The sequence below is a fragment of the Silene latifolia genome, chromosome 1 (genome assembly GCF_048544455.1).
Source record: "Silene latifolia isolate original U9 population chromosome 1, ASM4854445v1, whole genome shotgun sequence".
Classification (NCBI taxonomy): domain Eukaryota; kingdom Viridiplantae; phylum Streptophyta; class Magnoliopsida; order Caryophyllales; family Caryophyllaceae; genus Silene; species Silene latifolia.
Window position 1 is genome coordinate 38,539,744 of NC_133526.1, and position 12,756 is coordinate 38,552,499.

A 12,756-nucleotide genomic window follows, 5' to 3' on the forward strand; every position below is an offset into this window, starting at 1 on the left:
ATTGTTCTAGATTCCCATGCCATGCTCCGTGTATTCCTTCATCCACTCCGTGGTGCTCATTTCATTCCTTTGTTCCAGAAATGCATCATTTCTACCTTAAATACCGACATAAAAGACATGTAATTAATATAAACTAACACGAAAATCGTATCAAAAGTAATTGAGAGGAGGCATAAATATGCATATAATTATGACTCATCATCTACTCACTTGGATATTATTTAGCCCGTCTTCAGCTTGTGACAGATAAATCCGTCTTCAATGAGATTTGCTGAATTGCAACTATGCAAGTGTCCATCCAACCAATCGCCCTTCACCATTCTAAAGCACACATGCCCACTTTCCCATTTACTTTAAACAGATTGCATGTGAACCAATGAACGCCAATCACCAACCAAACTCACAAGAGTTCTACAATGTAGGAAAACAAACAAAACAAAAAAGCAAAGCAGTGAAAAAAAAAGAAAAAAACAGGGTCGTATATTGGATTTTAGAAACCGGTTTCATGACAATTTGAAGCCCTCTATAATAGGAAAACTTAGTTTTTTAGCAAATACTTCGTAGTACTTAAACCTCTCATTCGGTTAGCGAACACGAACAAATGATTAGGTATGAGTCCCTCTTCTAAGAACCTTTTGAACATGCATTAGACGGCCTCGGAACAAAATGACATATTTGTCAGCTTTTTATTTATGTCCAAATTGTTTTCTTGCCATTATTTATGACCATTCAATTGCGCCATTTAGCTCCATATCTTTGATTTAGCTGCTGCATTATCTCTTCATATATTCAGGCAGCAAAATGATGCTCAGAAGTTCTTCCACCCCAATTCTTGGTTCACTTCTTTCGTCGTATTCCGAATCTCCAAACCACCACCACAACCACCACCATCACCACCATCCCGAGTTCAACTCTCCGAAACACGTTCCAAACAAGTTGTTTTTCCACCATGCACAAGCAGGGCATTTACATCTTACAAGCCCCTCATCACACTTGTTTTATTCCTCTCCTTGTGTTAATTCCGAAATCATTTCTACTGATCGCGATAGTGGCCTAAAAAGCGGGTTTAGAAGAGCGCAGTCCGAGGGAAATTTGGAAGGTTTGCTGTCTGATTCTTGCAATAGCTTTGATGAATTTAATCATCCAAATTTAACCAAAAAATTCCCTCGGAAACCCAGCTGTGCAGTCTTGCAAAGTATCCCTTCCTTTTCGGTTTACAATCCTAACAGGAAATATGAGGAGGGCGAGGAAGAGGAAGAAGAGCAGGAAAGTGGTGAAGAATCTGAAGAGGAGATGATCAAGGCAGAAAGTGGTAATTACGAGGGGACGTCAATGAATGTTCAAAGTGAAGATTTAAGCATGGCGTTTATAAATAATATGTGGCTGCAAGACATTAATGTCGTCGTTGAACAAAATGATGGCGCTACTACAAAAATGCACCTTGCAAAGGGACTTGGAGCTATGTCCGGTGGGTTCAATGGCAGCGGAGGCGGCTATAAGGAGCATAAAACCCGAGAATTTGGTGGTGAGGGCGGGGATGAAGTTAGCATGGAAGAGTATTACAAGAAAATGGTGGAGGAGAATCCTGGTAGCTCATTGTTCTTGAGAAATTATGCCCAATTTCTACATCAGGTAAATAAATCTCAATAATCTCTTTCTGATTTCAGTACTTCCAAAACAGATCTCAAATTCCACTAACAAACCATTCATTTGGGCCATTACGGATTCTTAATAAATAAATAAATGAATGAGACACCTAAATATGGAATAGGTAAACAAATGACCGGGACAGAGGGAGTAAGTGCAACTAAAAGCATGGTCACCAGTTTCTCTGTTTGCATGTAGACGAAGAAAGATTTAAGAGGGGCGGAAGAGTATTACTCTCGAGCAATACTCATGGATCCAGGCGATGGAGAGATACTATCAAAGTATGCCCAAGTAACTTGGGAGCTCCATGGCGATGAAGATCGAGCTGTAACCTATTTTGATCGAGCTGTACAAGCTTCCCCTGAAGATAGGTTAGTTTTCAGATCAGGTCAACATTTCCACATTTTTAACTCAAGCTTCATCCAGTAATTTTAGTTAATTATGAACATTGTTTTGTCAACCAGCCATATACTCGCAGCGTATGCTGGTTTTCTATGGGAAACAGAAGACGCGGAGGATGATCTATGCACATTGCCTCCATTACTCCACGACACTGCCATTGCTGCTGCATTTTAGGTTTCGTAACAACATGTTTCGTTATTGGTATTTATACTATATATATATATATGCTCGTTCCTAGACTAATTCAAAACAAAAATAAGGGAAACTTTCGATAGTATTTTTTTATAGATCAAAACAATTATGTAAAATCATGCCAAAAGTCACTATATAATCTCTACAACTGGTTTTAGAATTGCATGTGCCACAAAATATCAGAAGAATTTTCATGAAACTATGAAAGAATTCACTGCTACTCTACTTCATTTCTATTTATCTGCAAGTTGAGACCATGAAAACGCGAGGTACTGAATAAAATTCAGATACCGCGAATGCAAAAACCAGTAGTCAAATAACCAAAACTTTGTAGAAATGTGATCAAAAAGCATTCCCCATAAGGATGATAATATGGGGAGTAAGGAGACATGCATCGCCTTCTGAAAAGAATGTATTTACGCATATAAACCCCAAACTGAGGGTTACCCATCATTCAACACTAGCAAAATAACCAGGAGACCAAACAAAGTCGAATCGCCCATTCCATATTGTCGCTTGGACGTGAGTTTTAATCGGTAGGGACGCTGCTGGAAACCGTTACCTCTTGACATTATTTCCTCGGCCAGTTTTTCTGCCTTTACCTCGCCTTCTGCGTCTTGGTATAGCTGTCAAATGCGAAGACAAAGAGTTACAAGGCAATCTTTCAATAAAGCACACACCAGCTAATTTACTGGTGTCTCAAGGGAGGTTGCTTCCGAATGACCCAAAATGAAAATCATAATAAGAACAAGCGCGCACCCACCAGCTAATTTACTGAGTCAATATGTTTAATTCCATTGTAATCCATAACCAAATAATATTGAATATTTGGCAAAACCATTTACATAACACATTACACATACCTCCACCTCCACCTCCACCTCTTGTACTGGTACTGCTGCTGCTTACTATCCTCTCCTCGATATATACTTGATTGCCCAGGAATTTTATAGTTGAAGCCTACAATAGTTGAACTCAAGATTGTTACAGTTAAACACATTAAATAGTAATCTTGATGGTAATAAAATGAAAGGTCTTCAAGTTTTCAGTCAGACTGTCAAACTAACAATTGAAGAGAATCCTCGGAAATTCATGTGACTGATGTAAGAGATGATTACGCAAGGCCACACGACATACAGACCAAATACATAAATTTTATCCTGGAAGAATGCAGTAGTAACAAAAATTAGGGGTATACCTTAATTGCGTTATGAACACCAGACATATCTTCGAACTCAACGAATGCATAGCAAACACCAGTTTCCTGCAAAATACCAGACATATGTTCATTAAATATCTAACAGAAGTTGATTAAGAACGTTACACAATGAAATAGTGGGAACTTACAGTTTTATTCCTGATGGTCACTCCATTAGATTTAATTTTACCAAAATTCATGAATTCCTTCTCAAGATCAGCGTTTGTAACATGAGACGGTAAGTTCCCCACGAGCACTGATGTCAGCTCTATGTATTATACAAGTAGAAAAGGAATATAAGCGAAGAAACAAAAATCCAGGAGAAATACAGTAGCAAGTCTAACAACATTATATAGATATACAGCCAAGCTTCATTTATTTTATCATTGTCATACAGGCTACAGCACTGGGGCAGATATATACAGGGGTGACCGACAAACAAAAACCAAGATTTTTTTTTTCCTGCAACGCCCTTCGTCAAAACAAAGAACAAATATCAAGATTGGGAATCTAGTGATTTCTTTTTTTAGCATTGAAATGAGGCACAAGGCCAGTACGATGTGGAGGATCTGAACTTACTACCTATAATACACCAACCCTGAGTCTATACGAAGATGATTACACATAATTTAGCGCAAATCTAGTAATGTAAGTGATGCCTCTTACATAAAAACATAGATCTTTAATGCGAACTGAACCAAAACAAATACATGGTGAATACAAATTTAAACAATTGCAGTCCTTAGTGTATCAAACTTAGGTGGCAGAACTACCCTCACCACAACACTCAAAGTAGCGGGACACGGGGACAATGCTAAAGAAGGGGCTTGACCAGCAGTACTCTAGGCACCGACACATGTTCGGAACTAATCCATACTGTTAATTTTATTAGTCTCCAGACAATGATCCTGCTAAATGCTCAGTACTGTAAAATTTATTAGCAAACAGAATGCTTGTTAATTGAATTTCAGCTGGACATGGCCACAAGTAAATGAAAAGATGCGAAAGAAAAAAAGTGGGTGAATGCATGCAAAACAATTTACATAACACATACCTCCACCTCTTGTACTGCTGCTTGCTCTCCCCTCATCGATGTATACTTGCTGGTTCAGCAATTTTATAGGTGAGGCCTACAATAGTTGAACTCGAGATTGTAACAGTTAAAAACATTAAATAGTAATCTTGATGAAAATCCTCGGATATTCGTGTGACTGATGTAAAAGATGATTGCGCAAGACCACACGACGTACAGACCAAACATAAAATTTTATGCTGGAAGAATACAGTAGTAACAAAAAATAGGGGTATGCCTTAATTGCGTTATGAGCACTAGACAAATCTTCAAACTCAACGAATGCAAAGCAAACACCAGTTTCCTGCAAAATACACTGTTAATTAAATTTCTAACAAGAGTTGATTAAGAACTTTACACAATGAAATAGGTGTGAACTTACAGTATTATTCCTGATGAGCACTCCATTAGGTTTAATGTTACCGAAATTCTTCAATTCCTTCTCAAGATCAGCATATGTAACACTCGACGGTAAGCTCCTCACAGACACAGATGTCAGCTCTACAGAATCAAGTAGAAAAGGAAACTGAGCGAAGAAACGAAAATCTGGGAGAAATACAGTAGCAAGTCTAACAACATTATATAGGTATACAGCCAAGCTCCAATGGTCAGTCCATGAGATTTTTTTATTTTTTTTATCAATATAATAATATATCATATAGCATCAGGCAAATTTATAAAAGGAGTTTCCGAGTCTGGCAGAACAGGAACTGAGAAAGGCTGGAAGTAGATGATAAACAAAAAAAAACAAGAATTTGTTTTTTCTGCAATGCCCTTTGTCAAAACAAAGAAAAAACATCAAGACTGGGGATCTAGTTATGTGTTTTTTAGTATTGAAATGAGGCACGATGTGGCAGATTTGAACTTGTTACGTATTATACACCGACCCTGAGTCTTTCCGAAGATGAAAACACATCATTTAGTGCAAAGCTAGTAATGCAAGTGATGCATTCTTACATAAAACATAGTAAATCTTTAATGAGAACTGAACCCAAAAAAAAAAGACATGCTGAATGCATCAAGCCCATTAGTACAATCAAATCTAAATGCCAAAGAACTTAATTTTGAAATGAAAACATTACAAAAGATAATAATGCATTTTCAAACAAAAAACCTTAGTGTTATCAGACTTAGGAGGCAGGGCCTCCTCTCACCACAACACTTGAAATGATAAGTCAAAGTAGATTTCTAGTTTTACTGTTTGGTTTTTATGTTACCAAGCAAGGGAGGGTTCCTATAAGAAACAGACACTAATTACAAAATTCGGGACACGGGGACATTGTCAAAGAAGCGGCTTGACCAGTACTCTAAACACGGACACATGTTCGGAACTAATCCATACTGTTAATTTTATTAGTCACCAGACAATGACCCTGCTAAATGCTCCCTACTGTAAATTTTATTAGCCACCAAAGTGCTTGTTACTTTAATTTCAGCTGGACATGGCCACAAGTAAATGAAAAAAAGCAAAAGAAAAAAAGTGGGTGAATGCATGCTAATATTCAAATAATTTACTACACATACCATGTCGTGTCAACACGCGATGCACCAGTGATGTGACTTGTTGGAGTAATGATAATTCAATTGAACCATTTGTCTAACCCGCCCTCTTTAACATTTGTGCAAAAGCAAACGGGGCAATTCCAAATAACAGAATGGAGCAGTACTTTAAGATCTCAATACCAAAAGAGTGTACGGAACATCCATATGTCCACGAAACCATTCTCTGTGAAGAGTCGCGTGACCTATCGGCTATGACCTATCTACAATACACTGATAAGCAATTTTTATTAAAACAGAATACCAATTAAACCCTGAAGTCAAGTGCTCCGACAAACTATTTTGACAGAACTGGAATCTTCAAACAGAAGAAACTATCACCAAGTATGATGTCCTGTCTCGCAATAACTCACACAGCTTAGGAGTAATTTCAACTGAATCCCTCATAGGATTGGCCATGGAGTAGCCATATTAGTAGCTGATGAACAAAACAGTATTCTAAAAGTTGCTTAATGACGCAAGTAATTCAATTGGAAAGAAGGCATAATCAATTTTTTGTAGAATCTGGACAAAAAGCTTAAGCATACCTTCTTTAATTATAATGTCAGGCATGCTTTGTCTTACGGAAGGTTGACAAGGAATAACAGATTGAGAAGATTGTCCTTTTGATGCTTGCAACTGGATCATTAAGATATTAAATATCAAATCATGGATACTAGACGACTTTACTGACAGTTCTTTTTCTCAAATAACAAGACTAATTGGAAATTTAGGTCAATTGATTTCTATACGCCGCCAAAAATCTGGTAAGTGTCTCTAAGATATTGTGAGAGTGAAACTGCAACAAGAACACAGGAAGCTAAAAAATGAACACAAATAGCTACTAAAATAAGGAAACATACAATGGAAGCATATGATAAACTTGCAGGTTCTGCAGCAGATTCAGCGGCAGGTTTAACAGCAAGCTCATCAACATGAGCACTGCCTAGAACAATTGCTGGCCATTGTGTAGGGTCTTCTAGGTGATTGACAACACTCTCAAGAGGAAATGCCTGTTTTACAGAAGCTTCTTCGCCAACTGTCTCAAACTGAAGATCTTCATGTTGCTGGTTATTTTCATGCTGCTGGTCATCTTCAAGAAGGCTATATTTATCAATGAGACTCTCATCTTGAGTATGAAGTGATTTGAAGGATTCACTTGTCTTATCGGACTCATAACTTGAATCTGAGATGACTAAAAACATCGATCCGAAGTTTCAGAAAAATTTGTGCTCAGCATAAACAACTAAATAGAACCTAAAGTATCAATTACATTAACAGAGGTGAAATCGATTACAGCATCATAATGTTTTAAAACCCAGTTACTCATGAATTAAAAGACTGTGCATTAACCACAGCATTACTCTAGTCCGTCAATGGTTCCCGCCTGCCGCAGTGTAGGGAAGGAGCTGATGTACCAAGCCTTAAGCCCTTAATTACCCAATGTCAACACATAAAGGCTGTTTTCAGATGACTGGTAAGCGGAGCTGCATTGGCAGTTTGGCACTCAACTAGAAGAGTGTATAGGTACAGAATGGCTAACTAAAAGTCATAAGGCTATCGATGTTATAGGCAGCAGTTGTAAGCAATTTGCAGCGAAAGATTAAAAAATTTGTTAGACTTAGCGTGAAGACCATATGAGGTACAAAATTTCATGCGGTTAACTTCCCTACTAGTGGACAATGACAGGTTTTCGAAATCATAGAAAGGAACCAAGCACTAACAACCTACGATGACAATGGTCATGCCATACTAATGATTTAGCCACCTATGCAGATCAAGAAACAACTTACTCCTTCTGACTCGACAGATTGTCTATATTTCATAAAAAAATTCGTCACAAAAGAATAAACTGTCAACAACTCATAGAATAAAATTGCTTTCATGGATACCTGGCTGCTTATCGTGGGAATTATAAGCCAGTACTTGTGAGTCAACCATGACATTTTCAGCTAATTCAGGAGCAGGATGCTGGTTAGCCATCTCTTGATCTTGAAACTGAAGAATATCATTCTCTACGAAAAAATCATTACCCCGGGGGGCTAAAAAGAAGGACTGCAAGAATTTTGTTTTCCCATAGAAATTCCGGGACCTTATAATGCCAGACACAGTAAGGAAAAGTCCACCTTTCCAAGATTTTTGCACATTAAGGTCTGTCACTTCAACTTCAGCAACTCTAAGAGAAGTAAGTAGCTCATGGATATCCTGGCAAATAACACAACCCTTTGATCAAACAAGAATTTCCACTACGTAGCGAAATAAAATGGATTCTAGAAGTATTGAATCCAATAGCAATAAAGAATAACCAAACAATAAATTATTAATTCACATTACATAATTGAAAGGTAAAAGTTTACCGGTTTGGTAGAAGCAGTTATTTGGGAATGATGAGCATTAACTTGAGTCATGGTGCTGGAAACATGGTAAAACCGATGACAATACTCAGGCGTGTCACAAAGCACAGTATAATATTGCCGGATAAAGTAGGCACCAATCTATACATTTTCAAGAAACAATGCAAAGTAAGCAACTCAAATTATATACGGTCTTAAACAAGAATTCATGGTAATTACTAATTACGTAGGAAGTAGAAGAAGATTAAACACAAAATGTGTTCTAATTCTACTGCTAACCTCGAGAGCGGTATAAGGAGGAGCCATTGATGATAGGTAAAGAAAACCCTAATGTTGTACTATAAACCCAGAAATATAAAGAGCCTTTAAAGAAATTTGGATGAATTTTGTAATTTTGCAAACTTGAGCATAAACCTTTAATTGAAGTGATTAACTAAAAAAAATGGTGGAAATGTAAAAGAGAAGAAGAAAGAATTCGGGACGTGGGTGAACCAAGAAATCTACTGAATACCGAACTGAATGAGCAATTGGGAATTTGGGATCATCATTTTATGTTGCCATTATAGACAGACTTGTTTGAAAGATTGCGGGAAGAGTTGACGACTTCGGAAATTCGACCGTCATCTCCTTATACTAAAACAATAAAAACTTATTAAAAATATAACTAGATTTCATTATATCATATCTACAAGTAGACCCTGCTATTTAAATTTTCAAAGAATAAATAACTCTATTCCATTTAAAAAGAGTAGTATAATATTTTTTAGACATATATTAATAACATATGCTGATTTTGTTACATAAATTAAATTACATTAATTAAACGTATGATGTGAAAAAATATTTACTATTATTATTTGGTTAACTAAACATGATGGCCACAAACACTATTTTACCAAACAATTTCTAAATAATTCTATTATTCCGTCTTTTGATACAAACTTATGTACAACAAGTTAATAATATTCATAGATATTGTTACTCCTAAAACGTAAAAACTTACGAATTATTCTTTGACTTAATATTAATATCTATCTCTGCTAGATATTATGTAAACATTTAAATTTTGGTTCAAGTTTTTAATTTTTTTTATAACATATACGGAGTACATAAGTATATCTATTATAACATACTCCCTCCACTTTCCTATTTTCACCCCATTTCCCTTTTTTGGCAAATTATCTATCTTCACCTCATTTCTATTCTTTCCTTATTTAGTAAAGTAAATGACTAAAGTGTCCTTGTCCAACTTATGATATTACAAAATGTGTCATTGCTTTATGGGCCTAATTTTCTGCTTAATACACTAACCCATTAAGACTAACCTAACCCAAATCTAATTAGCCTAATGACTCCTTCCATATTACCCAACCGATTACGAATTTCCCACGAAAAAACCCTACCATTCCCATCTCTAGAAACTTCCGCCATTGTTCAATGAACTCCTGCCTCCCTTCTCTCACTAAAAAAACCCTAACTCTCCCTATTCTCTCTCTTTCACAAAGCCGCCTCTTTTTCTTCTTCTTCTTCTTTATTGAATCTAATCGGATTTTCTGGTTTTCTCATTCCCTCACTTCCTCTCCTACTTTATTCTCTATTTTTCCTTTATTAATGTCGAAAAAAAAATCCTCTTTTACATTATTCTGATCTTCATGGTTACATTGTTCAAGATACGGAGGATGAGTTTGATGGTTGTGATGTTGATCCTTTTGCGTTGTTCAAGATCGAATATAATGAAGTACTTAATCAATCCTTTTGTCTGCAATATTCACTAAATAAGAACAAGGTTAGGTGACCTTTTTCCTTCTTTTTTTTAGATCTATTATGAATACGAGATTATTTCTGGAATTTTTCTGGAATTTTTTTCTGGGCTTATTAGATTATTTCTGGGCTTTTTTTCTGGAATACGAGATTTTTTCTAGATCTATAAAATTAGATTATTTCTGGGATTTTGTATTTATTTACTGTATTAATGTTGTGACTCTATTTTTTGTTGCATGCAAATTAAAGGCGAAAAAGAGAAAGAAGGAGGACGAAGAGGAAGAGAACCAGAAAGGGCCTTTGAAGGAGATAAAAGAGAACGGTAATGACATGGAGGAGAAAGGGAGTCGGGTTGAAGAGACAGAGTTTGATTCACCTACTCATAACTCCCTAGATCCGGTTGATTTAGGTTGTTATGTTGAAGAGACGGAATTTGATGAACACGATGAATATGTGGGGATAGACGCCTCTGGTATTGGTATACTTCTGAATTACTTACTTTTACTGTTATTTTCATAATTTCAGTTGAACAATATTGTATAATGCTGTTGGGATTTGTCTGCTGTTAGTTTAAGTGGTAGTAGAATTTTATGTTGGTATTGAATTTGCTTCATTTGAATAAATTACAATGACTGAATAAATTGTTAGTAGTTCATCTTAGTTGAACAATACTGTATAATGCTGCTGGGATTTGTCTGCTGTTAGTTTAATTGGTAGTAGAATTTTATGTTGGTATTGAATTTGCTTCATTTGAATAAATTACAATGACTGAATAAATTGTTAGTAGTTCATCTTAGTTGAACAGAATTTTCTGTTGCTACTGAATTTGCTTCTATTGAGTAAATTACAATGACTGAATAAATTGTTATTTTCATCCTTTCAGTTGAACAATACTGTATAATGCTGCTGGGATTTGTCTGCTGTTAGTTTAATTGGTAGTAGAATTTTATGTTGCTACTGAATTTGCTTCTGTTGAGTAAATTACAATGACTGAATTTTCTGTTATTAGTTTGCTCAATGCTGATATAGCTTAATGCTTTGAGAGCAGTTAGGTTTTTAAAGACACTTGAATGGTAAGTGGCCAATAACTACAAGTAATTAAGCCACCACGTGCTGTACAATTGAATGGGTGTGTGTGCTCGTTTATGTCAAATACAGATGATATAGCTCTATGATGAATGTTCCTTAATGGTTTGAGAGCTTTCTTTGTTGCCTTACTTAGTGATGCTAGTACTCTATTTGACGAGCATGGTCTACCAGAATATTGTGTGTGTGTGTGTGAAGTAGGCTTTATTACTTGACACATCTCAATGATGAGGCCATTCTTAGGCCTGAGAGTTGATGTCTCATTGCATAAATATGAAGCTTAATTGTAACACCCCCATATACCAAGGAGCCTTAACAAGACCTTCCCTAGCATATAAAGGCGTTACCATCTCAGTTGCCCGAGGAAAGTAATCATCAAAAGTCGATAAAAGAACATTTACAATAACTTACAAGTGATATAACCAAAATTACTAATATATATAAAGATACAGCTCAAAACCACTATCAGCTATGTGAATCACACTCCTATCCTGACTCGTGTAAGACTCATCCCGCCAAGTATCCAGCTATCATCCAAGACATCACCTGCTAACACTGACTGCTCACCATAAGGGATCACGGCAGACACAACAGAAAGAAATAATGACAAAATCACACAAGGTCAGTAACTGAATAGACACACCAACCACTGACACAACAATACAGAAACAACAACACACACAAGCCACATCTCCTCCTACCAATCACCGTCACCGACTGTCCACTGGACCAGTCCTGCCAGTGGGGAACCACAGCCGTTCCCACCTAAGCCCCGCTCATCATACTGAGCGATAACCCTTTTCCCATTATTCCCCCCCCCCCCCCCGCCCGTGTGGCAGGTTCCACTGAGGGCGAAACTAGGGCGTGAAGCCACTCCCGCAAGTGACTCCACTTAGCCAATCGCAACGATTCCTTGTTCAACCACATGACATCAACCAAGCAAGCAAAAACCCTATACAAACAGCATAAACACCTATTACTACTACCACAACCCTACAAGGAACAACAACGACAAAGATGATGATGGTGACATACCTACGCATCTCATAACGGCGTTAAGACCGCTACCCGACTCAAGCAACCCATCCTCAAGGCACTAACATCCTCAAAGGCTCCCATGGAAGGAATTATGGTGAATGGAATGGAGAAATGCGGCATCTAGGTCTGAAGGAAGGAGGCGGAAATGATTGCGATTTATCAAAACACGATTATAAACCCTTGCTGTAAAGACGCTACTCGATCGAGTAACCAACTTACTCGATCGAGTGGCCCCTACTCGATCGAGTACCCAAGCTACTCGATCGAGTAGCCTCTATTCGATCGAGTACCACTCATTCCCCAAAGCCTATCACGACACAAGGCATCTTTTGTACGAATTCCTAAAGGCTATCACACGCCCCCAAGGTTGGTCAATGGGTCCCTAAAAGGGCGGGTATTACATTAATGAAATTTTTCAGCTGACATTTAAACTGAACACTGCATAAATATGAAGCTCAGTGATAATA

General features: G+C 37.1%; 2 protein-coding genes across 3 annotated transcripts; one reads left to right on the forward strand and one right to left on the reverse strand.

Annotated features, from left to right (window-relative positions):
* Window positions 1-719: 719 nt before the first annotated feature.
* LOC141603964 (uncharacterized) lies at window positions 720-2,448 on the forward strand. Its single transcript, XM_074422937.1, has 3 exons — window positions 720-1,632; window positions 1,846-2,018; window positions 2,112-2,448. Exons 1-3 carry the CDS (start codon window positions 802-804, stop codon window positions 2,221-2,223), a joined length of 1,116 nt encoding a protein of 371 aa, XP_074279038.1. The 5' UTR covers window positions 720-801; the 3' UTR covers window positions 2,224-2,448.
* Window positions 2,449-2,463: 15 nt separating this feature from the next.
* LOC141603938 (nuclear transport factor 2-like) lies at window positions 2,464-9,034 on the reverse strand. 2 transcript variants are annotated; one of them, XM_074422935.1, is made up of 12 exons: window positions 8,684-9,034; window positions 8,408-8,545; window positions 7,943-8,255; window positions 6,914-7,245; window positions 6,599-6,689; window positions 4,894-5,012; window positions 4,750-4,815; window positions 4,494-4,569; window positions 3,589-3,707; window positions 3,440-3,505; window positions 3,105-3,201; window positions 2,464-2,867 (listed from the first exon to the last, which is right to left on the reverse strand). In XM_074422935.1, exons 1-12 carry the CDS (start codon window positions 8,708-8,710, stop codon window positions 2,800-2,802), a joined length of 1,512 nt encoding a protein of 503 aa, XP_074279036.1. In that variant the 5' UTR covers window positions 8,711-9,034; the 3' UTR covers window positions 2,464-2,799. The 2 variants fall into 2 exon arrangements, with proteins under 2 accessions (XP_074279036.1, XP_074279037.1); XM_074422936.1 differs by having other exon boundaries at window positions 6,914-7,236; window positions 8,684-9,005.
* Between the last annotated feature and the right edge of the window lie 3,722 nt (window positions 9,035-12,756).